This window comes from Lagenorhynchus albirostris, chromosome 7, assembly GCF_949774975.1.
Source record: "Lagenorhynchus albirostris chromosome 7, mLagAlb1.1, whole genome shotgun sequence".
Taxonomy (NCBI): Eukaryota; Metazoa; Chordata; class Mammalia; order Artiodactyla; family Delphinidae; genus Lagenorhynchus; species Lagenorhynchus albirostris.
Window position 1 is genome coordinate 101,262,888 of NC_083101.1, and position 21,848 is coordinate 101,284,735.

General features: G+C 35.7%; 1 protein-coding gene across 1 annotated transcript in view; it reads left to right on the forward strand.

Moving 5' to 3' along the window:
* Positions 1-6,537: 6,537 nt before the first annotated feature.
* The window catches only part of ADAM7 (ADAM metallopeptidase domain 7), a 32,718-nt gene continuing 17,407 nt past the window's right edge, over positions 6,538-21,848 (forward strand). The window contains 6 exon segments of the mRNA XM_060153235.1: positions 6,538-6,542; positions 11,961-12,039; positions 13,374-13,450; positions 14,491-14,683; positions 15,970-16,023; positions 19,376-19,444. Of these exon segments, the coding sequence (XP_060009218.1) occupies positions 6,538-6,542; positions 11,961-12,039; positions 13,374-13,450; positions 14,491-14,683; positions 15,970-16,023; positions 19,376-19,444 (477 nt within the window).

Below are 21,848 nucleotides of genomic sequence, written 5' to 3' on the forward strand. Positions count from 1 at the left end.
CAACCAACCAAACGGTCACTTGGCTAAAAGTAAAGTCCTTATACCGTTTTGTTGATAATCTTAAAATATCGTGCAAACAGTAGCTAGATAGGATAACTTATGTCTCCTTACATTTGACCATCAATGCTACTAAGAAATCCTCTTCAGAAAGGCAGAAGAGGCCAGAATCTCAGTCATTCATTGGTAATACTCAGTTTCTTGAAAAGAAAATGTAAGCTCTATGGACAATATCCTGAAATAAATGGTTACTTTACACAAAAAGTTTATTGAGAGTCTGTTAAATGCAAGGAACAAGCCTAAGCATTGGGGGTATAGTACCAAACAGAAAAAAATCTCTACATTACATTTTAGAACAGGCAGAGGATGAAAAATAAATACATGAATAAAAGTCTTCACTGACCAGGTACTAAGAAGCCTTCATTCACCAAGTGGGAAGGGGGGTACGGAGTGCTTAGATATTTGTTCAAAGACAGGTGCAATCTAAAATAGAGTGAACAGAGAATGTCTTGGTGAAAAGGTACTGAGGAAAGAGCTAAAAGAGGTGAGGGAGGGAGCCATAGGGATGTTGCCTTGAAGCGACAATGGGCTAGCGTGTCCATCCTGGGTACAGGGAGAAGGACAGAGTAGCTGAAGAGAGCTGAGAAGAGCCAGTGATGAGGTCCAAGAGTAACAGGGCTCCAGACCATGTAGGGACTTGTAAATCTCCACAAGGAATTTAGCTGCCACTCACCATTAGACGGCAAGCCACTGGAGGATACCAAACAAAGGAATTGACGTGGCATTGCTTCCATTTTAAGATGATCACTAACTACTTTTGGAAAAGAGACTATGAAGGAGAGGCAAGGATAGAAATGGTGAAACCACTGGTCAGGAGGTTACTGTAGTAACAGACTGTGGATTTGCTCAGAGTGGTAGCAGTGGAGGAGAGGAGAAAAGATTAGATGCAGAGTATATTCTGAAAGAAGAGCTTCTGGAGCTTCCTGAGAGATGGTGTATGGAATGTGAGAGAAAGAGAGGTGCCCAGGCCAACATCAAGGTCTTTGGCTTGAGTAGCTATTTTGATTGACAGCATTGTCATTTCCTGAGATGAGCGGGATGTGCGGAGGTGCAGTTTTGGGGATGAAAATCAGGAGTTTTGTTTCTGTGTATACTGAATTTGTTATGCTCACTAGACATCAAAATGGAGATGCCAAACAGACAACTGGAGTCAAGGAAATAATTCTGGGACCTATGAATTTGGCAATCAACAGCAGCGCAATAGTTTTTAAGACATGTGATTTGTTGAGATCTCCAAGGGAATAAGTATAGACAGAAAAGAGAATAAGTTCAAAGAGTGAGACCTGAGACCCTCCAATGTTTAAAGGTCTGGGATATGTGGAGAAATGAGTGAATCAAAGTTAAAAAAAAAAGCATCTAACGAGAGAGAAAAAGCAGGGCTTCCTTTCCAGTAAGGATAGTGTATCAAAAAAAAAAGAGAGGGTCAAATGACAAATCGAATATGACCAAGAAATGAAATTGGGACTGAAAATTAACCACAAATTTAAAATATGGAGATCATTGGTGACCTTGATGAGTAATTTCAGTACAGTAGTGGGTACAAAAGAGATTGTCTCTTGTACCTGACTGGAGCGGCTTAAAGAGAGAATGAAGAACTGAGAACAGTGATTATAGATAACTCCTTGAGAAGTTTTTGCTATAAAAGGAAAATAGCAAGGTTGCTGGAAGGGCATGAGAGATCAAGAGAGTTACTATAAATTGTTTAAAAATGAAAATTACAGCTTGTTGAGGAGTGAAGTGAAGTGTGACATAGTTCTGTAGGAATTGGACTTGTGGATAGGATCATGAATGCTATCACTTATGCAACTGGAGAAAATCTAATTGCATTTCATTTCATACCCTGTCACCACTTGGCTTTAAATCTATGTTGTTTAAACATTTTGACCTTACCGAAAGTTAGTGTATTCCCTAAAGCTCTTATGAAACAGTTAAATTGAAGGTGAGAAATAATGTCAACCCTTCAACAAAATTGAGAGTCGTATATGTATTATGCACTATTCATTAATTATCTCATTAATCTACACAGTGATCTTGTGTAGGAACCACTATTATCTTTAATTTGCCACGAGGAAACCAAAACTCTAGGAATATTAAGTAATTTGTTCAATGTCACTAGTTAAGTAATGTAACTATCAGAATTAAGAGGTGAAATTTCTATGCACTCTTTTTAGTCTGGGTCTGCCATTCCCCAGGAATAACCTTGTCCTTTTGGGTAGCAGAGTGAGTCAATTTTTTTATGGCTCTTGTTGCAATTATAACATGACATTTACTATGCATATTAATTTGTGGAAAGTAGGGTAATGATAAAAAAAAACTCCGAACTTGTCATTATTCTATCAAGTCAAAATTTCTACTTACAGTGAAGAGGTCTTGGAAAAGGAGAAAAAAATTCAGTAAAAGCATGGAAACATAGCATCCTGATGTTAAAAAAAAATCTTAAAGATCAAATAATCTGATATTCCCAATTTATAAATAAGGCACTGGGGCTCAGAAAATAAGTGATTTGGCAGAGGTAGCGGAATTAGTCACAGGTGAACACAGAGTTCCTGATTTTGAATCTGGTGTTCTTTTCAATGCACTTAAAACACAATTAATGGGCTGAAACTAGCTTCTACAAAAAGAATTGCAAGTTCCCCTTAATTAATGTGGTTTTGGAGTACTTTATAATGATATTTCTTTTAAAGTCAGACAGAAAACGCTAACCTTTATTCCAGTATTTCTGTGTGAAGTTTTTGCCATTTCTATTGTAATTTGAATAAGATTTTTTTTTATTCACTTCATTCTCTTCATTCACTTGAATTTACTGCCCCTTTTCTTCATGTTTCTCTTGGCAAAGGACATACAAGAATAAGTATTTTGAGTCTGCAGAGTGCACCGCCGTTTCTGACTTAGAATATATTCTTTATCATCTGTCATGCTTCCTGGGCCTCCACTATTGTGAATTCACTCTGTTAAGTCCTTAAGAAGGGGGGCTTCCCTGGTGGCGCAGTGGTTGAGAGTCTGCCTGCCAATGCGGAGGACACGGGTTCGTGCCCCGGTCCGGGAAGATCCCACATGCCGCGGCGCAGCTGGGCCTGTGAGCCATGGCTGCTAAGCCTGCGCGTCCGGAGCCTGTGCTCCGCAACGGGAGAGGCCACAACAGTGAGAGGCCCACGTACCGCAAAAAAAAAAAAAAAGAGGAAAAAAAAAGAAGGGGTGAAGGGATTGCTCTCTAAGTTGCTGGCTAGGAGAGGGAGAGGTGGACTGAGGGAAAGAGAGAAGGACGCTCAGGACGGCAAGCCTGAAGGGGTACCTGGATTGTGAGGGAGGTCAAAGGGAGAAAGTGGACATGCGCTTCACAAAGCTGGGAAGCCCCCAAGACACATACTGCTTCACTGCTTGTTAAAGGGTGATCCTAGTAATGATAAGGATTGGACACAAGAATGTACAACCTCCAAACCCCTCCCTGAAACCAAGATGGCATTCGATTGGAGAACCTCCTATGAGAGGTTGCTTCACTAATTTGCAGCTAAGATATGAGCGGACAGAACGTTCTCATATTTGTCTGATTTTTAAAATCTGCTTTTGTCTGATAAGCAGACTTCCCAGAGCCACTTTGATAGAAATCTGCTTCAGGGATCACTGTTTGTTTCTAAAGCTTTATATACTTTAGTGATGATGTTAATTTAAACACAGAAAGCTGTGACCTGAGAGTGAGAATAAATTATAAACTAGTTATATTATAATATTGCACTATTCCACACTAGTCACTTGATAGAGCTTTATGAGAAAAAATAAAGTTTCTTTTCCCCTCAAAAAAAGCACTAGTGTATAATAAGAACACAGAGCCATGCAGAAATTTTATCTTAATGTCTGCTTTTCACTTATTGATTATGGGTCACGAGTAAGTTCCAAAAATTTTTCTTCTTTGAAAGTTGTTGGCTGTTTCACCTGGTTTAGCCATGGATAATGTCACATCTCTAATCTTATAGACATGCTAGAAAGTTAGCTCAGCCATAACTAAAGGCATCAGACAAATGCCTTTAAGCCTTATCCTTTAACATGACACCATAAATAATTGGGATTTCACAATTGGTATTTTAAACATTGTTTATTCTAGTTTCCACAATTTAGACTGTAATAAAGGCAAGCTCAATATAGTTCCAACCTATCACCCAATTTAAAATGCTCTCTTTAACTGTCACTGTGAATGAAGCTGCTAAGTTCCATTTGATATGTGGATGAGTATTTGTTTGGTGATGGGTCAGATATGCTGAGTACGCCCATCAGTCTTCAACTATCTCTTGTAATGACCTGAAAGATTATCAGAAACTCTACTGGTAGAGATGCTCATTTGGATTAAAGTTGTTTCAATTACGTTCAAAATTTTTAGAAACACACGTGGATGTAGCCAGATAATAATCATGTTGCAAATTAGGTTTATTTCATTCAACAAATTTATATTGAATACAGTGTGTATATGCAAGGCACTGCTAGATTTGTGGTACCAGAGTAAGAAAAAGCCATTAGTTTGGCTGAGAACCACCTTGTTAGTGACTGTATATAACATTCCAAGAATCGAGCCCTGGACATCTGAGGTATTTAGATACTGGGGAGGGAAGGATGATGCAACAAATGAGACTAAGAAGAAGCAGTGAATAAGCATGGAGGAGATCCACAAATGAGCTAAACTCTTCAAAAGGTGAAAGTCATCAACAGTGTCAAAGGTTGTAAAAGGTCAAGTTAGTGAAGATTGAGAATTGACCACTGGATCTGGCAAAGGTGCAGATCAGCGGTAACATTGACAAGAAGTGTTTCATTGAGTAAAGGATGAAAAGTATGTTTGGAGTAATTTCAAGAGCAAATGGGGAGAGAGGAACTGTACATTCATCTTTCAAGAAGCTGTGCTATTAAAAGAAGTCAGGAAAGGAGTAGTAGCTGGGTGGGAGGTAGGGTGATGTAAAAGAAGAAATGCTTTTTGAAAAGATATAAAAATGGCAGCATATTTGTATACATACTAATTGAGAGTATTCAGTTTCAAGAAAGAACTTGCCAGAATGATGATACTGGGGCTAGGGGACAAGAAGAAACGGAATCCAATATATTAATGGTGGGTAGACCTTAGAGGAATGGGCAGTACATTTATAGAAACAAGAGAGAACTAGTCTCTTGTCTTAAGAGACTATTGTCTTAAGACTTAATCCAGACTAATATGAAAATTTCCAATATGAATCTACAAGATGAGCCTGGACAGGGCACGAAATATACAAAATGAGTTGGGAGCATCTTGTAGTTCTAGAAAGTAAGGAAGCTCTCAAACAAACGAAAAAACAAACCCAAACCCACATTGATGGGAATATGTCAAGAGAACACAGGGGGCCAGCTGAAAGATCTCTCAGTAGCCAAAGGGACAATTTGAGCAACAAAGGCAATAACATGGTTTTGGACCATAACACAAAGTATCAGTTAATATCCATGAGCCCATATTGATATAAATAAAAGACTGAACAAGTAAATTAATGAGGGAGAATAGACAAATCTCCCATAAGGAAGAATCAAAAAATTGATGTAGAAACGTGCCCCCCCCCCCGCCAGAAGGAGCCCTACCCTTTGAGCATGGGCTGTGCATAGTGATTTCCTTTCAAAGAGTAGATAGAATAATATGGAAGGAGGAAAAAGTATAACTTTAAAGTGGAAAAAGCTGACAAATGCTACCTCAGCAAAGCAGTCCATGGTAACATCAGTAATAAGTCATGTTGACAGCATGTACTCTTTATATGATGTGATGAAAAGTGGCACTTGATTTTGTTTTCTATCAAGTCACCATAACTCCAGTCTAAACATGAGAAAAACATCAGAAAAACCGAAATTGAGGGAAAGCCTACAAAAAACCTGACCAGTATGCTTCAAAACTGTCAAGGTCATCAAAAATAACGGAAGTCTGAAAAGCTATCACAATCTAGAGGAGCCTAAGGAGAAATGACAACTAAATATAATGTGTCCTGGATGGAATCCTAAAACAGTAAAAGGACATTAGACAAAAACTATGGCAATCTGGATAAATGTAGCCTTTAATTGATAATATCAATCTTGGTTCATTAGTTGTGACAAATATACCAGAGTAATATAAGGTGTTAACAACAGGAAAACCTGAGTTGTGGGGTCCATGGGAATTTTCTGTATTGTCTATCCAATGTTTCTCTAAATCTAAAATGCTTCTAAAATTCAAATGAATTCAAAATTAAACAAAAATAAATATAATTCTAAAATAAAAAAAGTGAAAATTTTGTTTATTGACAGCAGAATGACAAGATGAAAAGCAATATTATCACATTTAACAATATTAACAACAGTTTCATTATATTAGCTAATATAAAATCCATATTCAAGCACTGAAATTTCAAAAGTCCCATTATAACATCTTGTTACACACACACACACACACACACACACACACACACACACACACACACACACACACACACCCCTATACATATAGTTATGTCGTAAGATGGGATTCAACCCTTCTTATTTGATTGAGCACCTAGTTTCTTGTCTGGCCATCTATGAATTCTGCATCTTTACAATAAAGTTCTAATTTTATATTAAACTTGTAATCAAAAAAGTCCTAACTAATGCGTTCCTCACATTCAACAAACACAAACCTCCCCTCTTCCTCCCTCAAAGCTGCCCCTCCTTCAAAAGATCCACCTTTCAGTGGTGAAAAAGTTAAACAAACCAGAAACCTGGGGCAATCCTTGACTCTTTTCTTTTGCCTCCTCTATCAAGCAATCACTAAGCCTTGAAGATTCTAGTATGTAAATAGTCTTTGGAATCATCTACTCGTCACTATTCCTGCAGCCACTCCCCTGCTCAAATCACCTGTACACCATCAATAACCTGTAAATTCTTTTTCTGCCTACAGTCGTGATTTCTGCTGATCCATTATCCATAGTAAGCAAGCCATCTAAAATACCAGACCAACTTCTGCATTCTTCTGCCTAAACCTTTTGCTTCTCTTTGCTCTTAGGCTAGAGTCCAAATCCTCTTAAGTGACTTAGTGGGCTGTACATGATTTGACTCTTTCCTAACTTTTCGTTTCTCATTTCTATTCAACTTACACTTGATTTTCTGGCAATATTAAACCTCTCTCTGTCCTTCAAATGTGTCAAGCTTCTTCCTACCTCAGGGCCTTTGCATGTGCTGTTCCTTGCCCCTGACCCCTCTTTTCAATATCTCTCACACAGTCACTGAATTTCTCGTATTATGATGCTTATAATACCCAATTACATTTGCTTGATTTTTTCTTTGCCAAGCTGTGGCTTCCTTGAGGGCAGTGACCTGTATCTTGTGCACCACTGTTGAATAAATGAATAAACATATACCCATAATCCCATCAAGACATACAAATACAAATATGCTCATTAACATTTCACTATATTTATTTTATATCATATTTCTTTGTCTATCCATTCCTCTATCATCCATCCATCCTCCATCTTATTTTTATGCATACCAAATTATATTGCAGACATTAGTATACTTCCCCCTAAGTACTTCAGCAAGCATATCATTAGAGTTTAATATGTGTTGACAGTTTTTCTTTTGATGTAAAATTTTCATGCAATGAAATGCACAACCTCAAGTGTACATGCATTGAATTTTGATGAATGCACATACCTGTGTTACCCAAATTTCTATACAAGTGAATTATAAAAGAACTGTCACTCAGAAAATTTCCTCCTCCTCCTTCCTAGTCAACTTCTCTCAAAACCTATTCACAGAGATTTTACTCATCATAGATTATTCTGTCCATTCTGGAAGTTTTTATAAATAGATTTACACTGCATGTACCCTTTGTGTAAGGCTTCTTTATTTTAGCATTCCATAGACAGAGATTCATTCATGTAGTTCATGTATCAGAAGTGTGGTTCTTTTCCTTTCTGAGTACTACTCCATGATGTGTATGTATATGTATATATATATATATATGTGTGTGTGTGTGTGGGTGTATATACATATATATATATATATGTATACACACACACACACATATATATATACACATTAGCATTTTTTTATCCATTCTATTGATGGAGACCTTGGCTGTTCCCAGCACTTGGCTATCATGAGTAAAGCTTGAATGAGCATTCTTGTATAGTCCTTTTATAAATATATGTTTTCATTTCTCCTTGGTGAACGCCAAGGAGTGAAGTTTCTGGATCACAGGGTATGTATATGTTTAGTTTTATAAAAAATTGTCAGATCATTTTCCAAAATACTGCGAACAATGTATGAGAATTCTAGTTGCTCCAAATCCTCTTTGTCATTTTGTGTTCTCGCCCCTTTTTAATTTTAGTTATACTGGTGGGTTTGTGGTGATATTTCATTTTGGATAAGTTTTCAGTTCCCTGTTGAAAACTTTTTTATGTGATTATTGTCCATTTGTATATCTTTTGTAAAGTGTCTGTTTAAATATTTACCCATTTTTAATTGGGTTAATTGTCCTTTACTGAGTTGAAGATCTTCATACAGTTTGGAGATTAGCCCTTTGTCAGATATATTTCTTGTTAACTGTTTTCTCCATCCTGTTACTTTTTATATTCATTTTCTTAATATTCTTTTAAAACGTAAAATTTATAATTTTGAAGAAATTTCAATTTACTAAATTTTCTAACGTTTTCAGGGTTTTAGTTTTGGTCTATTATCATCTTGAATTTGTGTTTGTGTTTGTGTGTGTGTGCCTGTGTGTGTGTGTGTGTTAATTTGAAGGTGGGTCAAGGTTCTTGGTTTTGCATATACATAGCCAGCCTCTTTTGTTGAATTGCCTTTCTTTGGATTGGATAGCTTTTGCACCTTTGACCAAAAGCAAATGACTATTTCTGAGCTCTCTATTTTATCCTGTTCACGTCCTTTTCAATCCCCAAGCTATGACCACATTGTCTTGATTACGGCAGCTTTAAAGTAAGTCTAAAAGCCAGTGTGGGTAACTTATATAATTTTGCTCTTCTTTTGCAGAATTAAAAAAAATTCTAGATCCTTAGCATTTCTCTATAAAATTTAGAACTCACTTGTTAATTTTTATTTTTTAAAGAGCCTGCTAGAAGTTTGGTTGTGATTTTACTGAATTTATACATGAATTTAAAAGAATTGATATCAACAATATTGAGTCTTCGTGTTGCATCTCTATATTAATTTAGATCTTTAATTTCTATCAACAATGTTTTGTAGTTTACAGTGTACAGCTCTCAGATGTCTTTGCTTAGATGTATTTCTACATATTTAATGCTTTCAGTGCTCTTGTAAGCAGAATTGTTTTTTATTATTTCATTTTTCTATTGTGAGGTCTTAATCTACGGATTTATCTATTGTTTCATAGATTACTTAGAGATGTTCATCAGCAAGTATTGGCAGTTGTATATCTTTCTTTCTAGTCATTATTCCTTTTATTTCTATGCTTTATTGTAATGGCTAGGAACTCCAGTACAATCTGAGTAGAAATAGAAGAGTTGGCAATATTACAGTATCCCTGATCTTAAGGGAAAAGTGATAAATATTGAATGATTAATATTATATTGCCAATAGACTTGTCATTTGTGTACTTTATGAGATTAAGATAGCTTCCTGAGAAGTTTACTGAAAGCATTTCATCTGTATCCATTGAAATGTCCATATGGTAATTTACACGGATTGATATTTGAATGTTAAACCATATTTGCATCCCTGTGATAAAACTCTCTTTGCTATATACAGTTCACGAAGATTTTCTTAAGGATTTTGACACCATGTTAATGATAGATATTATTCTGCATTTTTAGTTTTGTGTGTGTGATGTCTTTGTCACATATTTAATATTAAGAGGTGAATTGGGAAGTGTTCTTAAAAATGAATTGGGAAGTGTTCTCTCTTCCTATATTTTCTGAAGAATGTTATTTTTAGATTGTTGAATAGAATTCACGAATGAAACTACCTTGAGGGACATTTTGTGTGTATGTGTGTGGAGGAGGTTTTATGATTACAAATTCAATTTTATTGAGAGGGTTATTCAGATTTTCTATTTCATTTCATGTCAGTTTTAAATTGTAATTTACAAGGAAAATGTATATTTCATGTATGTTGTCAAATTTTTGGTATAAAGTATTTCATAATATTCTCTGATTATTCTTTTAATATCTGTGGTACCTTAAATGATAATCTTTTTATAATTTCTAATATTGGTAATCTGAGTTCTCCCTCTTTTTTTTCTTGACAAATCTAAAGAGGTTTATCAATTTGTTGATCTTTTTAAATAACCACCCTTTGAATTTGTTTATTATTGCTACTGTCTGTTTATTTCACTGAATCCATCTATTATCTTTATTATTTAATTTATTCCACTTATTTAGTGTTTACTTTTTTATGCAAACATTTGATCTTTTTGTCATAGTATTTAAAATATTTAAAACCATGACATTTCCTTCAAGCATTAATTTAGATGCAATTCAAACACCTTGACGTCTTTTATTTTTATTATCATTCCTTTCAAAATATTGTCTAATTTCTTTTAAGATTTCTTCTTTGATTCATGGATTATTTAAGAGTGGGTTATTTAATTTCCAATATTTGGTAGTTTTTACATACCCTTTCTCAAGCTTTGTATGATATCATTTTTAAAAACATGTATTGCAATTTGTTTTATGGCCAAACCTATGTTCTAATTTGTTAAACATACCTTGAAAAGAATATGTATTTTGCAGTTACTGGGTGAAATGCTCTATAAACAACAATTAGGACAAAGTGGTTGATAGGATTATTTAGATCTTCTATTTTTACTTATATTACTTGTTTATCTGTTCTGTCAACTGCTGAGGGAGGAATGTCAAAACATTCAATTATGATTTGGAATTGTTTATCTTTTCAATTTTTAAAATATTTTCTTCATGTTTTGGAAGCTTAGCTATTAGGTTATACACATGTACTATTATTTTTTCTTTATGGTGAATTTACTCTTTTATCATTATGCCATTATGGAATGCCCGTCTTTTTGGGAACTGTACTCTACCTGATATCAATACAGCTTAGCTCCGCATTCACATATTTACTGTTTCCATAATGTACTATTTTTCATGCCAACCTACCTGTGCCTTAACATTTAAAATGTGTCTCTTGTAAGATGGCAAGTAGTTGGGTTCTGCCTTTTTAGTGGATTCTGACAATCTGATTTCTAATTGGAAAGTTTAATCCATTAACATTTAATGTCATGAATGATATGGTTGTATTTAATATTGAATTTCTGTTTGCCTCTGATTTTGTTCCTCTGGTTTTCTCTTCCTGCCCTTCTTTGGATCTTTGAATTATTTGATTTCTTTTTTACTCTTATCTACTGGCTTTTTGTTTATCGATTGTTTTTATAGCAATATCTCTCTGCTTTAGTTTAAAGCTTTTGTTTTAGAGGTTACAATATTTACAGTTAATATTGTATAATTTCACGTAAAATGTAAAAACTTTGCTATCATGTTAAATCCATATCTATGTACATATGATACATATATCTTAATACATATTAACCCAACAGCTGTATATTTAGATAAAACATATATAGTATATACATTTATACATATGATACATATACATCACAATTTTTTGCATTAATTTTGGCGCTTAAGGCAAGAAGATTTTTACTTAGATAATATTTTCTCTAGGTTCTTCTCAAAATGATGCCTTGTTAAAACTGCCAGAATCTTTTACCATCTTTATCAAACCATGAAATCTAGGTAGAAAGGCTTTTCATGTGACTGGGATTGATTTTGCTTATTTGCTTTTAGCATAAGAGGATCTTGCTGAGAAGTGAAAGCAGCCTAGAGCCTTCACTCTCACATAATAGGTTTTATCTGCTAACTTTTTAGAATAAGTGAATCTCACTACCTCTCTGCCCTCTTTTCCAGGCAGTTCCTAGCCTCAGATTACAGTGAGACATACTACTCCACAAAAGGAGAGCAGATCACCAAGCATCCTCAGATCATGGTATCTTATGGGACCTTCCTATGTCTCTTCTCTGAAACTATTGTTTCCTCATATGATTTTTAAATCCCATCCTAGCTTTACAAGCAGCTTCAGAAAGTGTTACATCAGAAATTACTCCTGCATTGACTACCATCACTGAATGATTCTAGAACAGAAACTATGACATTCTGACCTCTAAAGGAGATTGATCACTGCCTAACAAGCAAATCAATGACTGCTAATGTATTTTCCTTTACCACACTGACTTCTATGTACCCAAAATGGGGTTAAGTCTGGAGGAAGGGTAAAGCAGGACACCAGAGAAGTATAAGGTACCATGATGGAATAGTAATTAAGCTAAAGGATAAAACTTCAAGACATGAAACAAGTTTAAAACCTCCATCTAACTGACCCTTACGGGAGTCAAATCCTCTTGCCCTGTCCTTCTGATGCACCAACACTGAGTCCTCTCCTTGTTCATTAATCATGAATATTATTCCAATGGATATGAGTTCTATTTTTATATTTATTCCCCTTTACAGAACATGCCCACTGCAGCCTTCTAGCCAAGGATGACTTTATTCTCTTCTATTAAATGTATACTTTTAAACCATATTGCCTCTGTTTAAGGCAGCTATCAACTATGAAATCTCAGTCATAATGCAATCTTTGTAAAATAGAACAGTAAGAAAACTGGGTAACATTCTTTTATACAGTGAGTGGTTGTTCGTCTGTGAGAGTCTGAGGTCCAGGACCATGGAAAGTGTCACACATAGGCAGAAGCTGAACATAAGGAACTGATGGAAAGAGAAATTATTTGGCGGAATCACCATGGATGGAACACCCAGTAGGGAGTAATAAAGATACCAACTTGATCGAAGCAGAGAGGCAGGAGACAAAGCCACGAGGGGACCTGGTTGGAGAGTGAGACCTAATTTCTGCGATCATCAAAAATTTTGACTTTATTTCATAGGCAACTGGGGGAAATTTATAATAATAGCACAGGAGGGGTAGTCTGATAGGATTTTAAGATGGATTAAAAAAGTAATATTTCAAAGGAAAAGGGTCACATTTCTGAGGTTAGCATCAACTAACAGACTCTTAAATTTGTGAGAGAAGAATTCATACACTGCTTCACACAAAGTAATCATGCAATTAAAATAAAAGGCTTCTAAAGTAGCTTCGAAATTTTCCAATGAAAGAATGCAGTGAATGAATGCATGAATGAATGCAGAAATGAACATAAGTGTAGTTTGTGAAAATGAAATAATGATGTATTGTGAACATAAAATATGTAGATATTTATATAATATCAATACATGTACTTACATCAGTAGCCTCTTCATCTATTTTAGGATCACTGTTTTTACCAAGGATCCATCATACATGAATTTGATTGTGCTGCCAGTATCAGCACATGTAACGGTCTGAGGTATGCACCGTATCTTTCTACCTTTATGAGTTTTCCTATGAATTTTCAAAGACATTCACTTCTCTTTTCTTTTTAAGACCTTTAAATAGAAAAATTAATGGAAAAAAGCTACTGTATATTTTCAGCATGAGGATCCACTCCAGCCCATTGTTTATGTTCATTTTTGACAAAAAGATGTAAAGCACAGCCCTAAGCAAGACAAGTTTTTCAGTATATGATCAAGGGATTCAGAGTTGGAAGGTGACTAGAACTCATCCAGCCTGTCCTCTCATGTTACAGATCAGGATACTGACATCAGAGACTTCCTCCTGAGCATTCATTTTGCTGGTGGTTGAACTCTGTCCAAAAACCAGGCCTCCTAATTTGTAGGCCTGTGAATTCCCACTGCATCACACCACAACGCTTCACAGCTTTTTACTTTAAATTAGGCAGTGTTTCCAGACTCTGGAAAGTAAAAAATGTCAGAAGTAAAGCCTATATTGTTGTCTCTAGATCTTGGGCTCAAGGACAAAGGAAGAAGATGTGGGGAGGCAAAGAGCAGAAGAGCAAGAAACCTGTGTCTTCATTTTTGAGGATTTTACTTGAGTAGGTCCCAGAATTTTAAAGAATGAGAAACCCTTTAATGACACAATTACCACATAATAGTGTCTGTACCTTCATATATTTACTCTGTAATTAATGAATGATGGACATGAAAATTCACAAAATTTTTGCAAGAACTCACACTTGCCAGAGGTCCTCAACCCTGGGTGGGAATTGTTACTCTACCTATGCTTCAAAGGAGAGGTTGGGCTGTTAAACTTCTGAAAATCCAGATGAGCTGACTCTCAGAAAAGTTATTGAGTCAAAGGTTACATGCCATCTCACCTCTTTGTCTCTCAGAATACCTGGCTACATGCTTACATGAGGCCTTGACTCTGCAGTTTCCCTTTCTTGAAAAGGCAAACTCCATAAAGTGGAACAGAGAAATATTGTGTAAGTAATGTAGCAGTAAAATGAAAGAGATCTTAAAGAGACCATTGTATTCCCAATTTCCACAGGGGGTTCTTCAGGGTGAGTGACCGAAGGTACCTCATTGAACCAGTGAAATATTCAGATGAAGGAGAACATGTGGTGTTCAAATATAAACCCCAGATGCAGCAACCTGCCAATTATTCCTGTACAGAACTCAGTTTTACCAGGACAGCTGTTCCAAATGACAATACTAAATCCATGGAAGACTCCAAAATGGAAGTGAGTGCCTTATTTTTAAATTATCTTTATCCCAAGTCAAATGCCTCTTACTTTCTTACTGATCTCAAGAGAGAGATTATGAGCCCAATTAATGAAGTGTATAGGCTGCCTGAATCTGAATCTTCATTGTTTGAAATCTGAAATGTCAAACTTTTGTTTTTGTTATCTACACAGAAAGTGTTCATTCCCTACAGCAAATCCCAGTTTGTCTCATCAGTTTCTAAGAAGGGGCATATCTACAATCCTACATATAGATTTATAGTATTAGGGCTATAAGTGGTTGGAAAGAATGAAATTTACATCTTGAAATCTCTCTTAGATATTGTCTTTTCTTTCCTTGTCTTTCCTGCCACTTTTTTGGGAGGAGCTGTTGATGATAAGCCAGGTTATCCCCCTTTCATCACGCCAAATATTCTAATTGTTAAGGTGGAATTTCTAGTAGAATGAAGGCACAATGATAGTCCTCCATATTTTAGGCTTTTCTATACTTGTTCATATCAACTTAAATCCCCTCTACATGTTAGCCTTTAAGATGTGTGAGTGTTTATTTTCTTCACATATCCACGGTGTAGACTGTGTCTGAAACTTACTAGATGCCTAATAGATGGGGTTTTTTGATTGAATAAATCAATAAATAAATGATTACTTAGTTCAGAAAAGAATGACAGTCAAATATTTGAACAATATGCCTCTGGTTTATATTCAAGAGCATATGCGTGTACCTCAATGCATGACACTGAAAGCTGAAAACTTAGAATTTCTTGGTATTGTGTTTTATAAAATAAAAGATCTATAATTAACAACTTTCATATGTTTCCTTGGAATTGACACTCCCATAAAGGGAGACTGGGAGATAGAAGAGGAGTAGAAGGAATACAGTCACTCCTGTTGGCCAGTTATATGTCTTGCTCTCAACTGTAAATGGTCCTTTTACATGAGCTTACTTAGTAAGCATTTACTTTGTAAATTAAAAAAAACCCTAAATGTTAAAAACTGGATTCATGATTCTTTGTTTATAATCCTTATTTTACCTGAAAGACTAAACAAAAATAAAAAGGGTAATAAAATATGGAATGTTGTTTCAGGTTTACTAGAATCTGATGCATAGAACCACACGTTTTAATAATATAGTGGGTTTTATTTACCTACATTTCTAGAATTATTAGATATACTCCTGCATGTCAACTTCCAATAATACTAACATTTCTCACCTTGAAAATTTTAGCTTAAAATGTTAAGATAAGAGACATTAACCGTACTTCATTCAATTTTCCATAAACTTCCAGAGTATGGAAAAGGAAAAGTATATTGAACTGTTCATTGTTGCTGATGATAACATGGTAAGTTTTCAGAGAAACATTTGCTCCCCATTCATTCTTATAAAACTATAGTTGTGATTTTTAACAAAGAGAAAGTAGTATTTCAATCAGAATTCCATTCCAGGTTCCATGTTCTGTTTTTAGCTTCCCCAGACAGGCATATATAAGAGATGATAATGTCCTTTGGCAGTACAGCAGACTAAGCCAAAATAGAACCTCCCTCCACATCATGAACATACGGAACTGATGAACAAATTCAAAAAATTGAAAATATGTTCACCATCTATAGTTGAGCTAAAAAAAACACAGAAAATCTCCAAGTGCTAAAAATGAGGCAGAGAATCTCCATCGAAACAGTAACTAAAATTCAAAGGCATGGTGACACAACACACAGTATACAGAATATATTGCATAAGGCCCAGAGCCACAAAGGGCTGTCCCATCTCTGAAAGGAAACTGGAAAAGCTCTCTAGTGAAACTGCAGAGAGAAAGGAAACGTTTTGTTTGTCTGCCTGTAGCAATGGGCAGGGAAAATGTTATGCATGAGAAAACAAAATCCTAAGCCTGTGTCCTGCACTGATGTGGAGCATGACATACTTTTCTTTAGATACAGAAATGCCACGCCAAGCTTTCAACAAAAAAACTGATCAGAAATTCGGTAAACTGCTAGACTCCAAGTCAAAAATGCCCTATAATCATAATCCAAGGTAAAACTAATCACACGAGGAAGAGTCAACCAACATAATGAAAAGAAGAATGAGCTCTCCAAGAACTGCAAATCATCCAACGATATTTCAGATTATACATCTTACAGCAGAGTATAAAAAGATATACAACAACAACAAAAAACATGGTTACAGGGTAAGAAGGGTTGTTTTTTACATCTCTATTAGAAAATTTTAGGCTAAGCAGGGAAAAAATTCAACAAAAATAGAAAAGATTTGAACCACATAAATATAGGTTTGATCTAATCAATTGATGGATGTATACTGCAACCAGAAAAAAGACAATATGTATTCATTTCACGTTCAAACAAAACATTTTCAAGAATTAAACTGACATTTTGCCACAAAGGAAGTAAAACAGATAGGAAAGATATATATGGAGAAGATCACCGCTTTTTTTTAACCACAACCAAACTGGAAGGTATAACAAAAAAATTGTTAAACTAGACTACAAAACGAAAATTGATTTGGAAACTAAAAGAAAAATACATTGCCAAATATTAATTGACTAAACAAGTCAAATCTGAAAGTATGAAATATTTATAATAGCAAAAAGAAAACATTAGTTGAGATAAATTTTTCTAGATGCAGGTGGCATAACAGTAATTAGAAGGACATTTGTAGATAAACATTTATATTAAAAAAGAAAGAAATTTAATGAATTAAGAGTCTAACTGGAAAAGTTAGAACATAAACACAGAATGAAACCAAAAAAGAGAAGGAAAAATAATTTTAAGAATGGGTAAAATTGACAAAAAGCACAAGACAAAAAGAAACAAAGTCAAATGCTAGTCCCTTGGAAAGATAAATGAAATAGAGGAACTTCTGACAATACTTATTAAGACAAAAATAGAAGTACAAATAAAATTAGGAATGAAAGAAAAACATAACTATAAATATAGAAAAGGTTATATGTATATCATTAAAAAATATATGTACAACCTTGTGCCAATAAATTTATGAGTAGAAGAATGTAGTACAATGTTAAGAAGCTGACTTGAGAAGAAATAGGAAACTCCAAAAAGAATGTTACATAGTTTTAAAGTTAAACAAGTAGTCCACAATCTACTGACAAATAACTAGGCTCAGATGAGTTTAAAGACAAATTTTACCAAAATTTATTGTAACAGAAAACCCCATCTTTTATACACTGTTTTCAAGAATAGGAAACATTCTTCACACATTTCATAGTTATTATAACGTTCATATTAGTTATCTACTGCTGTGTAACAAACTACCCAAAACTTAGTGTGGGTCATTTATACAGTTGCAGTAATCTGGTGTTTCCACTGGGCTGGCTGGATGGTGTAACCTGGCCTTAGCCACTTGTCTGGTACATAGTGTTGGGTTTGGCCCACGTGTCCCAAGTAGACAAGCCCGTTCTTCTGGTATTATAGCTGGGCATCAAAACATCATGAGAGACCAGGCTTCAATGTACAAGAGCTTTTCAAGCTTCTGCTTATAGGACACTTATAAATGTCTTATTAACTAAAGTCATATGGCCAAGTCTAGAATCAATGGTTGAGGGAACCACACATCGGTGCAGATACCCGGAAGAGTGATTCCTTAAGGGTCATTACCATAACAACCTATGATGATACTGATAACAAATCCAGACAAGAAAGTAAAATTATAAGCCAATCTCACTTACAAATACGACTGCAAATACCCTAAAAATATTTGCAAACCCAATCCAGCACATATCAAAAGAAAAAGTGTGCATAACAATGAAGGTTTACTCTAGTAATGCAATGGATTTGATGATTAAGAGGACATTTATGGGCCTATCAGGAATAGTTTCAGTAGAATAGTGGCATTTAAATCAATGAGTAGTAAGTTGAGGAGTGGGTAGGAAATGAAAATTAAAGGGATTCTAATGTAATATCTTTGGGGGTATTCAGATATTTACGATAACAGGCGAGCAATGGAATGTTAACTATAGGATAATTGCAGCATTCAGAAAAGGCATTTTTAAAATTATTATTATAAAAGAAGCTTGACCACTTGCATGTATCTCTACGGGATACCTTATGTTATTATTAAGTGTATTTTATTAGGTCTAAACTGATAATGCTGAGAACAAGTACAAATAGGGAATCCATTTGTAAGAAGAGAACAACATAGAAAATTAGCTGGAGCAGGAAACTGCTTTGTCTTCTTAGCCTTTTCCTGGAGAGAAAGGAGGGGAAACCACAATTTCTTGTCCCTCTCCATCCTATCCCTGGCTCCAGGTCCTTGATTACATGCTCCTTAGTTTGTAGCCACCATGGATACAGGAGTGCGGACAAAGCTGTTTTTTGCAATATAATGGTTGCTGTGGAGCTTTAGTAAGTTTTGTTATGAATATGGACTCTAAAGCACACTTATCAGTTGGTTTAATAAATCAACATAATGTAATATATTTAATGTGAAGAGGGAACAGAGTCATAAAGAAAACCTTAAAGTAGTGCCAAGGTGAAGCATGACTTTTGAAACTGCTATATCTAGTTACTTTATATAAAACATGTTATTTCTGCATAAGTTGCCCAGATATTTTAGCCCTCTGGAAAGAAAGCCAATGAATTTTTTTCTTCGAAATATCTCATGATGTTGAATTTTTATTCAACTCCTATGATTAATGAGTATTGATTTGATGTCTATATTTCCAGTATCGCAAGAATAATCACCCTAACAAACTGAGGAATCGAGTTTGGGGAATGGTCAATTTTGTCAACATGGTAAGATTTGATACAGTCTGAATCAAGCCAAAAACACAAATGGAAAGAAACTTTTAGGATAGATCTCTGCTGGATTTTTGTAGTAATACTGATATTAAGACAGCCCAAAACGTAACAGTTCACCAAGTAGTCTAGCAAAATTCCATTGAAAAAAAAATCACAGCAACAAATGCATCATAGCTCTAAGTTTTTGGTTTTCTAAGTAAATGACACTTAATATTTACATAAGTTTCAAATATTGGTCACTATCACAAAATTTATAAAGCAATGTACAAAGATTTGAATACCCATCATGAGTAGATCAAATCCACTATTTTAAATCACTCTTCCATGACCTCTGCATAGCAAAAAGTCTTTCAAGCTATAATTTATTGCCCATGTTTAGACAGAGAAATCAGGGGAAATATTTCTGTAAAATTCACTGAAATGATTAATTCGTCTAACATGAAATGAACTAGTATCCTGTCAAAGAAGCAAGACTGTGAATTATACACATCTTTTTAAAGCTGACTCCTTCTGACCAGCTCCATTACCAGGATAAAGAGGCCCCAAAGAAAGACACTGTAAGAAATCGCTCCTTTAGATCAGTGGTTTTTGCATTCACCAGCTGAAGGACATTTGATCTTTTTCTAGTTTTTCACTAGGATGTTTGGGGCCTGAATCAGACCTGAGTGCACTGAATTCCCAGGGTAGATGAGGCCACCAGTTTTGCTCCGCAGATGGGGGAAGCCACGGGCTGAACTCTGTTCAAGTTCCGCAGTTGAATGGGCTATGTAGCGTCTCACAGTGAGGGTCCCTGGTCAGACAGGCTGAAGTCTATATTCAGCAATGAGCGGGGCTGCAAATTAAATTCCCTGCTTGGGCACAGCAGGAGAAGCAGCCCTGAAACTGGTAAAGCTCTTTGTTTGCTGCCTTAACTCAAGCTGACCCCAAGTTTCCCAGCTGAATAGGAGTACTGGCTTTGCTTGCAGACTGCTGGCTCTGTCTGCCCTTCTCTCAGCTTGAGCACCGCTGGGATGCATATCTTTCAGGTGTTCTCACCAGCCCTTCGGGTCAGATGGGGCTGGAAAACAGTCTCCACAGTGCGCGGGGCTGTCTCAGCCCCCTAGCATGGGCAGGAGGCGGAGGAATTGCTTCAGGGTACTCTCAATTTCCCAAACAGGACTGGAGGGGCTGAGAGCTACCATTAGCCTTGGATATAAATGAATCCCTTTCCTGGGCATAGTGGGGAGCTCCCACACCCAGTACTGGCTTTGCTCTGGGGGTGATCTCAAGTGCTGCTTCTCCTGTTTCTTATATCTTGCAATTGTCTTTATTACTCCTCTAACACTGACCCAAATATAAGACTCTAACTCTCTCCTTGGGGTCCCATCTCCAAGATTGTTGCACATTGCTGAACTTTTACTAAAGATTTTCAGTTCAGACTGGGGGCTCATACCACAAACAATTTAAAGTAGCACAGTCTAAAAGTCCTTGACTCTTCCCGTCATATCTCTTCTTACTGGCCCTTTATCCTCCACACTCATTATTTCACTGCATCCTTTCTCACTTTACTTTCATGTCTTCACCTCTTTTGTCTCAGAAATTCCAAAGTTCTTTCTCAACAACCTTCCAAATATGTATATCCAAACCCATCCAAGCATTCTGTAGATAAAATATGGCTTTATTTTATAGGATATTTTTTCACTAGAAGAGAATACATCCATAGAATAACAAATATTGTTCCCATTTGCACTTGAATCCAGTTTTATGGACCTAAAGCCCACCCACGAATGTAGAGAATTCAAAGGTTAAAAAAATTATCTTGCTTGGTGGGACCTAATTCATAAGGTTTATTCCACAATACGATCAGAGCCAAAAGGAATGGACATCTAGTTAGGTTTGAGATCATGATTTAACTAAAGGTCGACTTGGTGCTTTGTGACAGCCTGGAGGGGTGGGATAGGGAGGGTGGGAGGGAGGGAGACGCAAGAGGGAAGAGATATGGGAACATATGTATATGTATAACTGATTCACTTTGTTATAAAGCAGAAACTAACACACCATTGTAAAGCAATTATACCCCAATAAAGATGTTAAAAAAAAAAAAAGTGTATGAGAACCATAGTTCTCACGGTTATGAAATGACTTAAACTCTTAAACTCTTTTGTCGTGGCATCAAAGTACCTATCAACTAGGTGTTTACAAAAGCAGATGGGAGTAGGGGTGAGAATCCTTGGGCTACAACTATTTTTGTCTGTTTTGAGGCTTTGAGCAATCCCCAATAAGATTTCTTACACAACAAAGTAGTTCCAAAAATCAAACATGGGGAACAAACATGAAAGCTAAGCTATGGGTTTTTGAAAACAATATCAACTTTCTAATCTGCTACAGAACAAACTCATGACCTAAGTAGAGAGATGAA